The 17,111-nt window shown below is 38.0% G+C and overlaps 1 protein-coding gene across 4 annotated transcripts; it reads right to left on the bottom strand.

The window, feature by feature from the left end:
• Window positions 1-251: 251 nt before the first annotated feature.
• On the bottom strand, window positions 252-16,956 carry GPRC5B (G protein-coupled receptor class C group 5 member B). 4 transcript variants are annotated; one of them, XM_026083211.1, is made up of 4 exons: window positions 16,946-16,956; window positions 10,003-11,016; window positions 5,337-5,449; window positions 252-3,921 (listed from the first exon to the last, which is right to left on the bottom strand). In XM_026083211.1, exons 2-4 carry the CDS (start codon window positions 11,006-11,008, stop codon window positions 3,877-3,879), a joined length of 1,164 nt encoding a protein of 387 aa, XP_025938996.1. In that variant the 5' UTR covers window positions 11,009-11,016; window positions 16,946-16,956; the 3' UTR covers window positions 252-3,876. The 4 variants fall into 4 exon arrangements, with proteins under 4 accessions (XP_025938996.1, XP_025938997.1, XP_025938998.1 ...); XM_026083212.1 differs by lacking the exon at window positions 16,946-16,956 and adding an exon at window positions 4,371-4,406 and having other exon boundaries at window positions 10,003-11,280; XM_026083213.1 differs by lacking the exon at window positions 16,946-16,956 and having other exon boundaries at window positions 10,003-10,287; window positions 10,837-11,280.
• Between the last annotated feature and the right edge of the window lie 155 nt (window positions 16,957-17,111).

Below are 17,111 nucleotides of genomic sequence, written 5' to 3'. Positions count from 1 at the left end.
GTGTTAAGAGTTTGGCTCCTCACCATGGGTCTGATAAGTGCCAGAGCTGGTAGCCAGAAGTGTGGGAATATGGCCAAAGGTGGAGAGATGCGGCCCTAGCCTATAGGAGGCAGTACCCTTTAGTTCAGCTTAGCTTAGCTGGCAGCATTGCACTCGCAGTGTCACCACGGGATAATGCTGTCTGTACCATCAATAGTTTGCTGGGAGTGGAAAAATTTTATGTCAATTTTAACACCAAGTTAACGCAAACATTGTAAGTAAATAGTAAAGCCTTTATTCTCATTAGGAACAGCATTTTGAAAATAAAACATTTGCCCATGCTTTACAACCTTTGTAGTTTTGTATACTTATGTACAGTCATCATGGTACACATCATTGATTGTCTTGAAAGTCCTTCAAAGATGTACTTAATAATATACCAGTATGCAACAATCAGCGGAAAAAAAGGGTACGTTATAAAACACACATTAATACATTTAATAAATATATATTATCTATCAAAAATGAGCTTTAGCTCTCATCAATTAATAAAAAGCACCTGCTTTGTAATCCTGTAAGCTGGTAATAGTCCAATTGTTTTATTATAAAAGCTACAATGCTCCCTTTTGCACAGCCTTTGGTTAGACCCAAGGCATCAAGCTTGAACAAAGCCAACCAAGATGCCTGTGTTTACACTAAAAACAGAAACAGCTAATTCTCTGATATTTCATGTACTTTGTTTATAGAAACAACTGTATGTATCGAGAGTGCCACTCTGCAAGATGCTACATGTTTTCTGGCATGTGCCAAAGACCCTGAACTCTCCTGAAAGCAGGACAGGGTCTGTAAAGTATGGCTCTGAACTCTTTTTCTAGCCATTGAGCAAAAGCCAGTTATTATAAAAATTTGTTTTGGTAATAACATTTTCAGAAGTTTTAGAATTTAATTTTTCCTGTATGGATACACCATGAGCAAATGACCATCAAGGGACAACATAGTAGCTTTTATAGTATAAAAGCTAATTATAATTAACTGAACTGTGAAAGGCTTGTGCTTACACTTACTTATGTTGTTCACAGATGCTCTACATTCTAGATAACTTTCATAAAAGGCAAAAGTAAACAATTTGTTTACTGTAACAAAAATATAAGTTAACATAAAAGTGCCTTTCTTCAATTACATTTTTATTTGGGGCATTTTACATTGCAGACTAGTGACTGACAAAAAAGTTGCCTATTACTAATTGTATGAAGTTGTAAAATAAAGACCCTCCTAATCTATTGCCACACCTTCATCACCACAAATTAAGCCCAATCCTGCTAAGTTTTAATTTTGTGAACAGTCCACGTGACTACCCAATGAGACTAGTCATGTGAGTAAGAGTTTTTAGGATCTGGCCATGTCTTTGCATAAGGCCTCAAATTCCAATTAGCTTCATTAAGAGTAGGATTGGGAACTCTATTTATCAATTCAGTCACATCTAGAAAAAGAACAAACATTTCTTAAGGTAACTATATCTTGTACAGATTTTGTCTAAGGCCTGTAAAATGCGTATTATAATTCATAAATCTCAGCTGTAGTATGATAAATCATTTAAAAGAAAGCTGTCCTACCATTTATGCCATGGTCATCTTATATGTTTTTACAATAGTTTTCTGAGACTTTATTCATTTATTTTAAAAACAAACTTCTGCAGGCAAGTGATGATCAATAGGTTTTATATTGTTCCAAATGATGCAACTTCTGGGTAACTATCATTATCATAAATACTACCTTATTTGATCAAAACTTTGTTTTTAACAAGCAAAATGTATTTCTAAGTCACTGGATAGCATGCAAGATCCACCCCTACCCTACTTGGTTACTTAGACCATCTACTTACTTACAAAAAAAAAAAAGAAAAAGAAAAAGAAAAAAAAGCAATCCATAAAACAAGCACGTGCTTCCTTTGCCTTGAGGAGGGAAGGGTAGGGGGAACAACTGACAGGGAGCTAACATGCTCCTTTAGTCATGCATGGCAGAAAAATATTGCTTCTGGAAGAGAAGGGCTTTGAAATAAAACCCTATAAGATGATCATGGCAAGAATAGCAATATATATTTTTTCATATATATATACACATATATATCTGTGTGCAACACTTAGGGACTGGTCTTGCAGCTTTTGTACTGCCTGTGTAGACCTGCTAATGTTCATGGGACTACTCATGGGAGTACAAGTCTGCAGGACTCGGTTCCTAATTCAGTAGAAATGGAGGTACGTGAAGAATCAGGAAGACTCTTTAAAAATAAAAAGCTTGTCTTTCTTTTGCAGAATACAGAAAGTAACTTCTTTCTGTGAAGCTACTAAGCTATTCAGTTATTTGTACATTATATTTTTTTAGTTTGAAAATATATATTTTTATTACAGCATATGCAAAGTTTAATCCTTATATGTTTCCTATGCCCTCAAGTAAAAACAATTTGCTTTTAGTACTGAGGAAAGCTAAGATTAACATTGGCAAAACAGTGAAGATAGATAGATACCATGATGTTTTCAGTGCCTGATATGTATTAAATGTTAAATAAAGGAATGATTTGCTTAAACATAATGAAAATCATGGCACAAATAACGGGCAATGGGAACCTTTTAAATAACCTGGAGAAAGCAAAGATAAAAAGCCTTGAGAAAGTCTGCCTTCTGTCAACTCAGAGGAGCGGAGGGAAGGGGAGGAGTAGGGAAGAAACCACCTTAAAAACATAAAATAACAACAAACCACCTCCAGAACAGAGATTCTACTAGCTAGGCACTAAAATGCACAACCACATTTAAATGCACAAACAACTGCAGTCAATGGGACTACTCATGTGAACAGGGATGAGAAACAGAGGGCTTGATCCTATATGCTGCCAAGTCCCTCCTGAAAGGCGATCAGTACTGCTCAGCTGCCACCGATCTCCTCCGCGGCCAGACCGGCCTAACAGACCAACCTGTCCCGTGCAGCACAGCCGGGTGCCTGCAATCCACCGTCACAGAGACCTTCTGGCAAACTCGAGTCACATCCTCTCCCCAGCTTAGTCTTTGCGAAAGTATATCCCTCCAAAGTTTCATTTAACAGCTTCGTCTGCAGGAGCACTGAGAACGCCCAGCTCTGCTCGCGCCCGGGGCTGCAGCTGGCTAACGGGGAAACTGATTCCACGCTGCTGAGGAGCTCCAACTCTGCTGCACCTACACTTTTTCTCTCTGCCTCAAGAAGCTCCATAACTCGCATGAAACATGCATAGATATTTCATTTCTCCAGAACTGCGTTTCATATGCGGTCTTTTCAAAGAGAGAAGAGTACCAATGTACAGTGTAATGGTAATTTAGTTGCCACAGAGTGACAATGACACACTACATGTGATGCTAAATGATATTACAGTACAGATAGATAATGAAGCAAACAAGGTACTTTTCATGACATTTGAAATGAAGGGAAAAAGAGCAAAGGGAAATAAATCCTGCATGTTTTCACATTGTAGTGGCAATCTCTTGTGACAACATGAATTAAATTAAGGTGAGAGGAGGGTATTTTGCAAGCAACGGGCAACCAACAACAAAAAAAAAAGGCTTGCCTCGCACACTAGTTACAGACAGAGTATATCTTACATTTCAGAATACAAGATCCCCTCTTCCATTTTAAAGTGTGCCTACCTCTAGTTTAAATTAGATTCAGCTTCAGTTTTACAATTTTGTTTTTGCATTTAGCTTATCAGTAAAGTGATGTTCACATTTACATAAAATCCTCTGTAGGATTTTGAAAGCTCCTGGATGTTTTGTTGCTCTGTTCTGGTATTGTTATGGATTCCTCCCTCAAAGACACACTGCCAGGAAACAAAATCTGTAACAAAGATTCTTGTTTTCTAGAGCCTACAGCCTTTCACCAGAGGTGTCGTCCAGTGTAACTTGGTGGAGCAGTTGGTATCTGGAATAAGGATAATAAGCCCATAACTAAGAGATCTAGTCTGTTCAGAAATCAGTGTTACCATGCTACATGTACATGACAGCTTTAGAGCCAGTTTTTCTAGAGCAAAATGATACAGTGTAACTCATCTTCAAAGCATACCATACATTCACCTGAACACATGTAAAAAGCATGAGCACATATACACATTAATCTCTCATTTGCTCTCCAGTGTGCTCCAATAAGCTTTGCGTCCACCTCAAAACAAAACACTGCTCCCTTCCCCCCCTTCCGCCCCCCCCAAATTCTCTAGCTTCTCCTTAAACTGCCTTTTCTGTGAGCTGCTTATTCTGGTATCAGAAAACAAGCATAGATTAATCCAAGCATCAGAAGGATGCTATTCATTACTGAAAGCGAAGCACAAGCTTTTTTATATTATTCCAGTTGATGCCACCCACTGTATTACCCACAGAAGGAGAATCCTTATGTCTAGTCCCTCTTGTTCACTGAAACAAATCAAAACTTTACTTACAAACAAACAGAGACCTGCAATCAGAATACATTATTTGGTTTTGAATGTTGAGATTGAGTTATGGAATTGGCTCATGATTTAAAATAAAGAAAAGCTAACTTACATGAGTATAAACTTGCTCATGGATAGATTTTTAAGAAGCATGTAGGTAAGCATGAAGATTATGGGGATGAAAAATTCTTTTTTAACAGTGTAAGTGCTATATGCAATTTCTTCAAGTGCAAGTTATACATATGCAAAAAAGGGAGGCTGTTTGGCATCAGATCTCTAAGCCATTCTTGCAATGACCAGGCTGCAGAAAAAGAGGTCTATCAAATAATGGCATGCCAAACTATTGTCTGAGAAAGAAAAAAATTAATTGTGTTAACATTAAAATATTCTGTATTCTCCTTTCATGAATCTCTTTCCCAGAGAAATATACATCTGTAACTTACTTATAATGAATTACATACATTTGACAAGAAAATTGAAGACATGTGAAAGACCACCACAATCTGCAACAATGATTCTTATTCAAAGTAATGTACTGGCCTGTATACATTTGTGTCACTCACAGAATCTTGAAAAAAGATGGTTAGAAATTGTGTCACTTAATAGTTATATTAACAACCTTAAATTTATTTCAAAAGGGGCTCTCAATATGTAGAGTCACCAAAGAACTTGGTTCACTGAAGTTACACTGCAAAATCTGAATAGCCAAGTAAGGAAATGCAAAATATTTTATAATTGCATCTTTTCTAGAGAGGAAGGGAAGCATTACATGCATACTTACTGCCAGAGTTTTCATTTATAGCTTTCCCTCCTGCTATGAATAAGCTAAATGCAGAAGGTTTTTCAATTAGTAGTGGTTGTATAGATCAGTACATGTCAGAGATTTCTTAAATCATCACATTTTGATACTTACAGTCCCACCATTTAGCACAACTGCCATCTCAGTTGGCTGATAAACATTGCTTCTAAAAGGAGCACTAGGTCGACTTCCCAAACTGCCGTTTCGAAATCCTGCCGTTCTTAGTGCTGCGTTTAAAAGAGAGAGATTGTTCTTATGAACACAATTTATATTCTGTATCTCCTTTAAAATCACAAAAAATATCTTGCTTCCAGTTTAGTCAGTGGGAACTTCACCATTGGTTTTAGCTTTTATGCTGCCGTACCAGTTTTCAAATTGCCTTTGAACAGCAACTTTTCTTACGTAATTGGGGATAGATCTTAAAGGAATGAGTTCTACATAAAATTAACTGTATATTATAGAAAGGGGAAAAATGTCTTGGAGCCAAATTTTTAAAAATTTTCTTATTCTCATTTCAACAGGAGTTAAATGTCTTCAGTCACTGAGCCTTTGATGCATCTTGCCCAATACATTGTGTGTAATGCCTACTGTATAAGTCAGGATATTGTGGGGTTAAGTAAAATGATACTGCATTTTGCTTTCTATCAAATTCAGAGGACTGGGATCCAAAATATTGCTGGAGCCAGTAAGCATACTCACAACCCCCCTGAGCATTACTTCAGCATGACTAGTGTATGAGGATTTTCCAGATGTTTCAGATTATATTTACTCTGAGAAACTGGAAATATGAAGTAAACATTGCTTTTGAATGACTTAAAGATGGCAATAGATTGAAGCAAAAGAGCAGATACTGTCCTTCTGAATGTTTGTACCAGAAATACGTCAGCCTTCATTAACTTCAGAGCAAGTTTGAATTCAAAGTGTATATTCTGAATGAGAGATATGCATAGTTAAGGATTTGCTTCTTTCTTTCTAAACCAGTCAGGGAACTGGCGCATACTTTGTTTTTAGTTTGAGGGTAAATAATGGCTTCACTGAATTCATATCTTGCCAGCTAAGAAATCTCATTTATACATGCAACTTGAGTGCTTACAATTCCATACCAGGGAAATACGGATCTATGAACTGGTAAATAGAAACATGCCTACTTCAGGCACCTGGGGCAAGAATTTCTCTTAGGTTTAATTCGAATTACAGTTCTGCACTCTCTGGCTGAAATTCTAGACCAACTGAGGTTTACAAGAATTTCATCATAGACTTTAACGAAGCCAGGAGTTTATATTGTTGCACTGTGTACAAGATATAAATGGATCCTACTGCCATATGCTGTCCTCTGTCCACTGTTACGCCTCTCACTGGGGGTTATGCACAGAGACAGAACAGTACTGATTTAGCATAGATATTTAGAAATCCAGCCCAGCACATGTTCCATTGTACATATGTAACCTTATTTTCTCTGTGTTTTTAAATCTTTTTTTTTTTTTTTTTGCAGAACACTTGGAGAACAAAAAGATGAAAACCTCTTATGCTAGAAATAGCTTTTTTTATTGTTATTTTTAACCATCTCAGGGTCAAAAGTATTCGTTCTTTACAGTTTGCATTCTTACTGTATGTTGAACAAGTAATTACACTGGTATTTGATAACACACAAATAAAAAAACCTTCATAATATATATATAGAAGTAAAATATTTATACATGCATTTTACTATATAATTTACATGGTCATTTTTAAATTATGTTAAAGGGACAGTAAATTCAATTTCATATTGCTGAGCTTTTCTTCCCTATTATTGCAAGTAGGTTCTAAAATTGTTTCAACATGAGAATCGGAGACAAAGTTTCTAGGCAAAATCTTAATTTCATAATTCTTTCCTCATACCAGTTTTACTATTTTTGCTTTGTATTTTTCCTATTACTGATAGATACATCTAATAGAGTAGAGGATGTATAGGTAAAACAAGAAATTAACATAACCTGGTAGAGTTGAGCAAATGTCTTGTCAAAGTCTCCTTTTAACACATATTTTAAATTTTATTAGCTCTGTTCTAGGCATTTGCTCAGAGGATGACTTGTACTAAAATTTATTAAATGATATTCAGTGAGTATCAGAGCTTCTTAGGCTTGGATTTCTTGACAGCTGTAGTACTCTACCTTTCATACCCATATTTTCTATGTATAAGCAAATTCTATTTGCCTTGGAGAATTTGCCCTATTACTGTTCTTTGCACTTACAGAGAATATGGAGAAATCATTTAAGTTAGCCTTTCCACGGTATTTTAAATACTTTACTAAAATTTTGTACAATGCACAGGTATGAAAATAACTCTTCTAAGTAGATACTTTAACATATCTATCATCAGATTATTAAAAATCCAGATTTTAATAATGATGCTTAAATAACTGACTTTAAATTGTTTTAATTTATGATATTCCTGGAGTAAGACAGCTCTTGTTGTTATATATAACTTGGAGCTACATTTTGCTAAGACACAAATACTAGGAGAACACATGCTTATTTGAAACTGTATTTTATAGTCTTAAAATGCTGCCTCAAACTTAAACCAAAAAAAAGGTAAGCAAAACTACTTAATACATAGTGAATAAATGGAAAATATATTTATCCAAACATGTTTTCAATTTAAAGCTATTTACTAAAACAAGTATTACAATCAGGGAACCAAAAGGTGATTTCTGGTTATCATGTCATCCAAGATTTGAATGAATCTCATATTAAACATAATTCTTACGCATAATTGAAAGAAAAGTACCATTCTTTTAATTTCTGGAGTCTGAACAATGAAATTTTGGACCGAATTAAAAAAAGAAGAGAATATTCTCTATATACCTGCAGAGAGCCAATTACTAAAAGATTCCAGGTGCTTAGCCACTGACAACCATCAATGCAGTGATTTGACTTCAATTAATGCTTCAGCAGCTATAGTATGTGACTTGAATATTATTACCTGTATTTATTTAAAGTCTCTACCTACTAGTAAGTGTTGCCTCCAAACTCTGTTGTCATAAGTCTGTATTTAACTTAAAAAACAACTGCAAAGGAATAATGAATTGAAAGTGTAAAGCATCTGTTTTGATTTATTAAAAATGTATTTATTCTTCTTCCACATGCCATAGGAATAGAAGTGACATGCATTCGTTATGATAAATATTAATAAGGATACCAGATAAGGAAATCTGTTTTATATTGTATTGCAAATACAATATCAGATTAAAACAGAACATCATAAATTACACTATAGTAAATACTGTAATGGGATATAGGGATCATACCTCTATCCATTTCACTAAAAAATCACTGAAGTGATTAGATCAAAAAGAGACCTCCAGTCCTTCTTTTAAAACGTATACATGAATGAAAATAATAGAGTGAATGATACAGTTTTGTTCTTAGATCTGCCTTAGAAATAACTCCACTGAATTGTGGTTATGTTAGTATGAAATTAATTTAATAGAGATAAAGGAGAGAAAAAGAAATAAGAGTGCTTTTACAGTCAATGGTGAAGCTGCCTCTGCTCCTCTGGAACATCAGTAATAAAGAGCCATTTTTTATCCATGAGATTTTTGTTTCTGTTACCACTGCCCTTGGTAGGTACCCACATGATCCTAACTTATTTCTGTTCAAAACTTCCATACAAGGAGGAGACCTTTAAAGTTCCCACTAAAACACTTAGCAGGAAAAGGTCTTCCTGACCCCACATGGTCACAAAAGAGAGTTACTTTCCTCCACATCTGGTCTACATCCATTCAGCTGCAACAGCCTTCTTTGGGGGCTGCCAAAGCAATGAGGCAGCTATTGGCTGCGAAACCCAAGTTCTTTTTTCAATTACAGTGAATAAGAAGCAGTCAACCACTTAAAAAATCGTTTATCCAGTCATGGGACATACCACCAAAATGCAGCCTATGCTACAGAACAACATCAGGCAAGTCCTTCCTGCAGCCACATAAGCATCCCTGTCTATTTTCTGGTATGTGTTCAACTTTCAGCTATGGTTTAGATCTCTGAGTAACCAGTTCTTGGTGGCCCTTTCAATAATTGCTCAAAAACGTTTTCATTGCAATTTCAACTGAGTATGTGTCATCCCACAGTTGTTCTATTTCACCGATCTAACAGCTATGAAGAGTAAAGCAACTCATAGCATGACCATTACCTTGAATCCTCTGTCTGTGGATTTTCTATTGAGAAGATAAAGCCTTCAGAACAAAGACTGTTCTTTAACTTGTCTGTATACCACCTTGCATATTTTTCCCCCGCAGTGTCACAAAATGGCACTGGGTCCCATTTCCATGGAAGTATAATTAATAATTATTATTATTTTGTTGCTCAAGAGGCTGAGCTCTTTATAACGTAGAGTATGTTTTTTTTCTGTTTTTAGGAAAATATTTCATCTAAAATATAAGGGTAACTGATAATGACAAAGAATGTTAAACTATTTTAAACTGGAAGTTATTTTTTCACAGTGAAATTTTTCTGCTTGTGTGGTCTTTGTATTTGAAATTGCTCAGTTTTTCAATGAAAAAGACCAAAACCCAAAGAATCACTTTAACAAAACACATGTATTTTCTGTATTACATTTTCCCATGGTTTTTTTTTTTTGCCACTAAGATGTTTTCTTAATGAACAATATAAAAAGGGAATGTGTAGTGTGCAAAATACGGCATTTGTAAGGAGCCTTGTTTTGAACACCTGAAAAACATCTTGTACAGACGTTTTTCTTTGTTACTACAAAAAATATATAGTCCTCTACAGAGTAAATTCTTACCTGCATTATGTTCATCCATTGAAAAGGCTTTATTTTCCATGTAGCTCCGAGGAAGTTGTATATCTTCCTCAAAAGCAGTTTCACGCATCCTTGGCTGTGAAGTATCAAAATAATTGGGTGTGTTTTCCTGTTGTGATGGAAGGATGGTACAGTGGACCTCTGGTATAGCATGAAAAATAACGAACACCCAACCACTGGACACCAGTGCGATAGCAAGAGTGGGATCACTCCATTTGTCTTTTCTCTTTAGTTCAGTGTTACCAAAGAGGTACATAGTCATCCAGGCTACCCAAATCAGAATGGAAAAAAAGAGTGTTATAATGAGGCATACTCCATTTTTCTTCCATTTCTTAAACTTTCCACAAAGAGTGAAAAGAGAAAATCCCATGGTGAATACCATCAGGAACATAACGTAAATCAAAGCCATAGCAAAATCCATTGGTTCATAATTGCAGGCCAGCTTGTTATCTCTCACAACTGTCAGTATTAACCACTCAGTTGCAATAATGACTTGAACGAGCATCAGGCAGATTGCCACACCAGCTAGATGCCAGCCAGATGGACTTTTCCCATGTCGAACTAGTCTACGAAGTCTCCAAGCTTGAGCTAGCAAGCATGAGAAGCACAAAGCAAAGATAACTCCCCACAGAAACCTTCGGGTGGAACACACCGTTTCATCTTCTTGTATGATGAAAGCAAACGTCAGCCCAAACAGTCCTAGAGTCCCCAAAAGAAAGAGGAAATGCATTCCCAGCGGGCTCTTCTTTTCTTTGTCCTTTATGAAGGGCAACCTCACTAGCAAAATCAGCATCAGCAGCAGTGTTGTCAGCACACCTGCTCCCGCAACTGCTTCCAGTACTATTCCCCAGATGGCATCCAGGTCACACAGGTAAACATACTGAGGGAAGAGATCCAGTCCGCACCCTCTGGACGTGCTCGAGTTTTCGGAAGAGCCATAGCTGATCACGAAGAGGAGGAAGAAACCAATGGCTGGGTAGGTTTTCATTTTTCTGTCTGAGACAATAAAATATTTGTTGGTTTAGCTACACTTCATTCTGGAAGATTTCATATCAGTTGGAAGTACAGCTTGAACAAATGGTTTGTTTCAATAGCTCATGTTTACTCTTTTTTTGCACTGGATTTTCTACCCCTATTCCCCTTTGCTGCCCTCTAGGAAAGCTACTTTTGCCTCTTGTACTTGCAATGCAAACTGATTAATTTTTATGTTCGCACAGATTGAAAAGAACATTTCCAAACACTGCCCCTGCAAATATCCTAAAACACATTATTTAATCCAACCAGAAGAAATGAATAATCATCTTGTAAAATAATACATTATCTACAATATTTTATTGCTCAAATTAAGGTGATTAAAATATATGCAACTTATACGGACAGTTGGACACAGGGCCTGGTACAAGTGTAAGTGGTATCAGAATTAGATTCTGTTTCATAGGTTTGCTCCTTTTACTGGAATAAGGGCAATCAGTCAAATCCACTTTTTTAACAGGTATTGCTTAAAGATAAAACTGTCTCAGGAGAATAAGGACTGTGTTTTTCTTTAAATTACTAGTTAAGAAAAATCTTGGTTTCATGCAAGCTATAATATTCACTCCTTTTGTCCCCTCCCAAAGCCCAGGTATTAGATTGCATTTGCAAACAGAAATGGCTGGCTAGAGAAATCTCATATCTGCAACAACAGTGCACACATGCAATGTCATTAATCAACTAATCAAAAATGAATGACTCATTGTGCTTCTTAACAACTATAAAGGCATTCGAATGAAACAAACAACCAAAAACAGAACACCATTTTCCCTGATCCACAGAGCGAACGATTGTCAACTCTCTAGGAACACAACACATCACACAACCATCAGGACCAAAAGTCTGGACAAATTCCAACTTGGTTTTAGGAGGAACGCAGGTTAAATGGTTTAAAAAGGTATGCATTACAACATTTATTAAGCAAAACAGCGCAAAGAATGGATCATTAAAAATGTAGTCTTTAAATGAACAGTCCACCCCAGAGATAGCTACATTGTAAGAGCTGTCTGAAGTAAACACAGCATGTACCAGATATGAAACCTGATTCTGTTAACCGTCACTTGCATAATTAGTGCTGCTGATTTCAGTAGGACTGTGTGCATTGATGTGAACTCCATGCCTGGATGAAAATTTTGAGAATTAAGACTTCTGTTTTGCTTGGTATTTTCAGACTGCATAGGAGAAAAGCACCATATAAACAGGCAATAATGTTACTCATATAGCTCATGTGATGTATTTAAGGCATAAAGCAAGAAAAAGAGCTCTTTTATAAGTTACACAAACAACCCTGAATAAGTATCTTTAAAAGATATTTTATAAATCAGAAATGCATTTAATGAAAACATCAAAAAAGTTTCATGAGAGTTGAAAATGGTTTAAAGTAACTGTGCAATGTTATTTGAACATGATCAGACATCACCAACATAAAAAACTATTTACATATACTGTACCAAACGATACATAATCTGCAGATAAGAGCTATGATTTTTCTTCCTTTGTATTATAGTCCTGTAATGATCAAAGCTAAATCCTGAGGATGTCAATCTTCCAAACTAATGTTCATCCCCTTTCACTGAGTAATGAAGAATGTCCATTTATAGGCCTCTGTGAAGAGACAGATGATGGAAATTATACTGTTTCCTATCTGAGGCACCAAGACAGCAAATGTGCTAATATAACTGCATCATAGTTTTGTGGTCTTTATGGTCATACAACAGACAAAAAAGTGTATTACAAAACTGGATCTCAGAAGTGGAAGCTGTGACAAATAATGCGATCTGGGATTGCACAAACAGGAAAAAGTAATCAATAATCTTTGCCCACCCATTGAAATTATGGTATACTGCCATTGTTCTAGGGGCTACAGGGTTCTAACAATGCAGTCGCATACAGCTCTGATTAATAGTTCTCTTTCTACCTAACTGTAATTTACTTTATGCTGAATTGGTAGCATATTTACTTGTTTATATCTGACTTGTATGACAGGTTTCTCAATGACTCTGTCACAACATTCACTTTAAAAACACAGAGAAACAGAGAAAAAAAATAATTGGCAATAGAAGATATTCATTTTTTATTGAAAATGATTACACTAAATAAATCTAGCTGCTCTATGAGTACATAATTGACTAGAAGGAAACATGCTGAAGGTAATTTTGCAATCCCTTAGATGCACGGGCTGCTCTTACTTCAGCTACTGCACCTAGTTTTTAGAATATCCAAAATGTCCTAAAAAGTGCCGAGTGGTCAGTGCCTATTGATAATAAAAGGAGGAAATCCACTTGGATCTACTCAGGCAATACTGCAAACTGCAGGTAACAATTTCCAGAAGCAGGAGGTCAGGTGGAAAATTATTCAAAATTCATCTAACGCAACGTCTCCCAAGTTCGAAACAATCACCAGCCCTTCAGAGGAGGGTCATAAATTTTGCACTAACGAATTATGATACAAATTATGACCTGGGGGCAATGAATTAAGTGCCAGTATGTCCAGTTGTGAGATATTTTCCAGTTTTCTGGTTACTTTATTCATGTCATGTAACCCTCATGTGATTGAGCTATTCTAGGACAGTCTGTTTCCATGGCGATGGTGCTGCATGGGTAAGCAGTCAGATTGTCAGCCCATCATTTGTTTCCTCTTCCTATCTGGAAGTGTTTGGGAGGGGGGAAGGGAGGGTTAATGATTTTGGAGTATTTCCCCCTCCAGGAAAGGGAGTAGGTTCTTTTGGAAAAGGGGAATTAATCTGTGACAAAATATAAGTTCAGAAATGCAGAGATGTTCAACTCAAGAGGAGTTTTTTCCAAGTTACTTCCATTTGTGAAATTACTTTTGGGAGAACTAATGGAAGTAAAAAGTGGTTCTCTTAGAAAGCTCCCAAATAGCTACAGTATTAACCAAGAAATCTCTGGGAACACTGACAGGATTTCTTGGGGTGAAATCATACCGCTATCAAATGTCAGTAAGCCTTGCTGAACAGTAAGGTAAATCATTCTAAAGATCCTGTCCACACCAAAGCTTGCAAGCAGGGTTTGAAATCTTTTCCAAACTGGACTTGCAGCCTTGTCAGTACTATCAATAGAGCCATGTCTGGGAACTTGTTTACTGTGTACTTCTGCCTGATGAGGTAAAAAATGGCAACATTAATAATCAACCCCCATGATGATGCCAGCCAAAATCCTCTTTCTAGCACTGTTACTCAGCACTGCGCATGGACTGTTATACAGACAAGGGAGAACATTGCATTACAACATAGAAGTTTGGCAAGGTTGAAACCACAGATTCAGCTAAATTTAAGGGAAATCTATCAAGTGTTTCTGGCCAGAAAAGTTGTTGTGGGAAAAAAAGAGTATCAATATGGGGTTTTTGTTAAAATAGTGGCTTCCTCAAGGCTTTTTTGTTGGTAGGAACCTGTGTGTTGCTAGCTTTTTGTAGTAAAATCTTCTGTCTGCACATAATCACTAGCTGTCACCTAAATCAGTAACTGTAGGAGAATAGTACTTTTACCTCCTTCTGCCTAGACTGGCTCTTAGCAAAGTTACGTAACCTAATGGTAGAAACAATAGCACTCTATTTGACTAGCACTCTCACTCCTACTATTACCAAGAGAAGTACAGCAATAGTAACACAGGAACGTCACAGAAACGTTCCAGTTTGGATATAGTAAGTGGCACTGATACATCCCCAGCATAGCTGAATGGAACAGTTAATGCAGAAGGGAAATCAACTGGAGATTTTTTCTGTCCACAAATCCCCCTCCAAAATTATATTTCATAACAACAGGTTAAACCAACATACCTGTAACCCAAGTGCAATTATAGGCTCATAAAAGGAACCAATATGCTTTAGATATTGCAGGAATATGCAGCAAACAAATAGCAGAGCAGCTTGCAAATTCAGACATACAGGCCCAAAATCTGCTCTCAATTACAACAGTAATAACTTCACTGTTCTCAATAGAGTGAAGTCCCCTATATTATCTGATTTAAGGGACAATGCAAGAATCATTACAGAAATGGCAGACACAAAGCTTCCCCAGTGGGTACAAAGCACAATTGCAAGCAACTAAGCAGAAACTGAAGGTTTCATAGTTGTCATCAAAAAGTTGTTATGGTTAAAAATCAGTGAGGCTTTCAAAAGCTAAAGCCTTCTGACCAGTGATTGTAAATACCTCTTATCTAGTCAAAAACACTCATGTAAAAAGATACTGCTGTATGCTGTTGGAGAATATGAAAAAAATGCATATAAATGTGTAACCATGCAAATATTTAAGGTAATGTTATTCATGGTTAGATGTTATCGGTTCCTCCTTTTAGAGTCCTAATGCTAATCAACTGATATAGGAAGATAAATCCAATTGCAGAGAAGAAAAACAATCTAGTAAATAAAAGCAATAGTAGCACAAATAGCAACCTGTTCTGCCACGCATAGGCAGAAGACTGGTTCACTGTACAATTTCCAAAAAAACGCCCCCACCACAAAGTGTTGTGGAGAGATGCTAGTGAGTGAGAAATTAATCACAACACAGGAGCTCTGCCAGCTCCTTTTGATCAGATCTGAAGAATGAGCTTCAGGACTGATAACGGAGCAGCACCAGCCAAGCCAAGATCAGGCTGCTGAAGAGATGTCTTTCCAGAATAATAATTAATAGTGGGATTGTGCTTTGTATGCAAAAATACAGCAGTGATTTAGACTTACTCTACATTATAAAACATAGCGCTGTTTACAGCTTCCCTGTTAACAGAAAGCATGACCGCACTCCAAAAAGGACATGTAGAAAAAGTACTGCTTTCTTTAGAAATACTTTGCAATGCTGAATATAATATGAAATTATCTTTCTAATGCTGTAGGAGTTCTGAATTCTTTTCAGTCAGATTCTGTATATATCATCTGTGTCTAATACTTCTGACTACAAAACCTGATACTCATTATACTATTGATAACAGATTTTTTTCTTTTCTTTGTTAATTCTCAGACTGTCTCTATTCATGTCACGGCCTTGTGACAGATGGGTTTCCTTCACCTGATTTCTTCTGATACAGTGAGAAAACACCTCAACACAGATACTCACTGTTGGTAAGTAACATATAAAGCATCACAGAGAAATAGAGGTTCAGTACTACAGCAATGATAACCAGCCCAGGTGCTTAGCCTCAGCACGCAGGAAATCCTGTTAGCCTTGGGATAAACATTAGATCAGGTGTAAACAAAGGGTTCACATAAGTGCTAAATCCGACCACTATTTGTCTTTTGGAAGACATAATATAGGTATAGGGCTTCTTTTTATTAAGTAGAGAGAAAACTGCTAAGGCTGCGCAGCCCTTCTGGGCTGTGCTGAGCGCAGCGCGCCGACCCTCGCGCGCAGCAGCGGGCGGGCTGGGGGCTCCCACCTTCCAGCCCACCCGGGCACCGCACAAAGGCAGCCACGGGCCGACAAAAGCCTTTCCTGCCTTCAGCCCAGGCCCGTCACGGCTGCCCTTGAGCTGCCGTAGCGGAGCGAGCCGGAGAACAGCGCAAAGATTTCTGGCTTTGGTGCAACAACCCCGTGCCCACAGCGGAGCCGAGCAGCAGCCCCCTCCCTGCGGGCCGATACGCAGCTGCCTCCTCTCCAGGCTCCCCTTAATCCGTCTGCAACCTCCTCCTCCTCCTCCCGTCCTGTATCTGTCCCGCTCCAGCCGCCTCTCTCTTTTGTCCCTTTGCTCAGGTCTCTCTTCGCTTTCTTTTTCCAGTGCTTTTCCTCCCTCCCCGCCTGCCCCCAGCCTCCTTCCCCATCCTGTGTCTCAGCTCCTCTCCTCCCCTGCTCAGCCTTCCTCCGCCGCTGCCCCAGCCCCCGTGCAGCCCCCTCCTTGCTCCCTCCCCCCGCCCTAGATCCAGCCTAATCCCCCTCGCGGAGCCTTACACCCAGCCTGCTGTCTGGCCGCGGCCACCGGCTAATTCTGCGGGCAGAGGCGCGGAGGAAACCCCGCTCCGCGGCGCCTTCGCGCTCTCCCGCCCGCCGCGGGGTCCCGGGGGCGCCGGGCGGGGCACCGCTCACCTGGGGCGGCTTCGCGGGCGGCGCCGGGGCC

The sequence above is a fragment of the Apteryx rowi genome, unplaced genomic scaffold, assembly GCF_003343035.1.
Source record: "Apteryx rowi isolate R43461 unplaced genomic scaffold, aptRow1 scaffold_6, whole genome shotgun sequence".
Lineage (NCBI taxonomy): Eukaryota > Metazoa > Chordata > Aves > Apterygiformes > Apterygidae > Apteryx > Apteryx rowi.
This window is presented reverse-complemented; position numbering and strand designations above follow the sequence as displayed.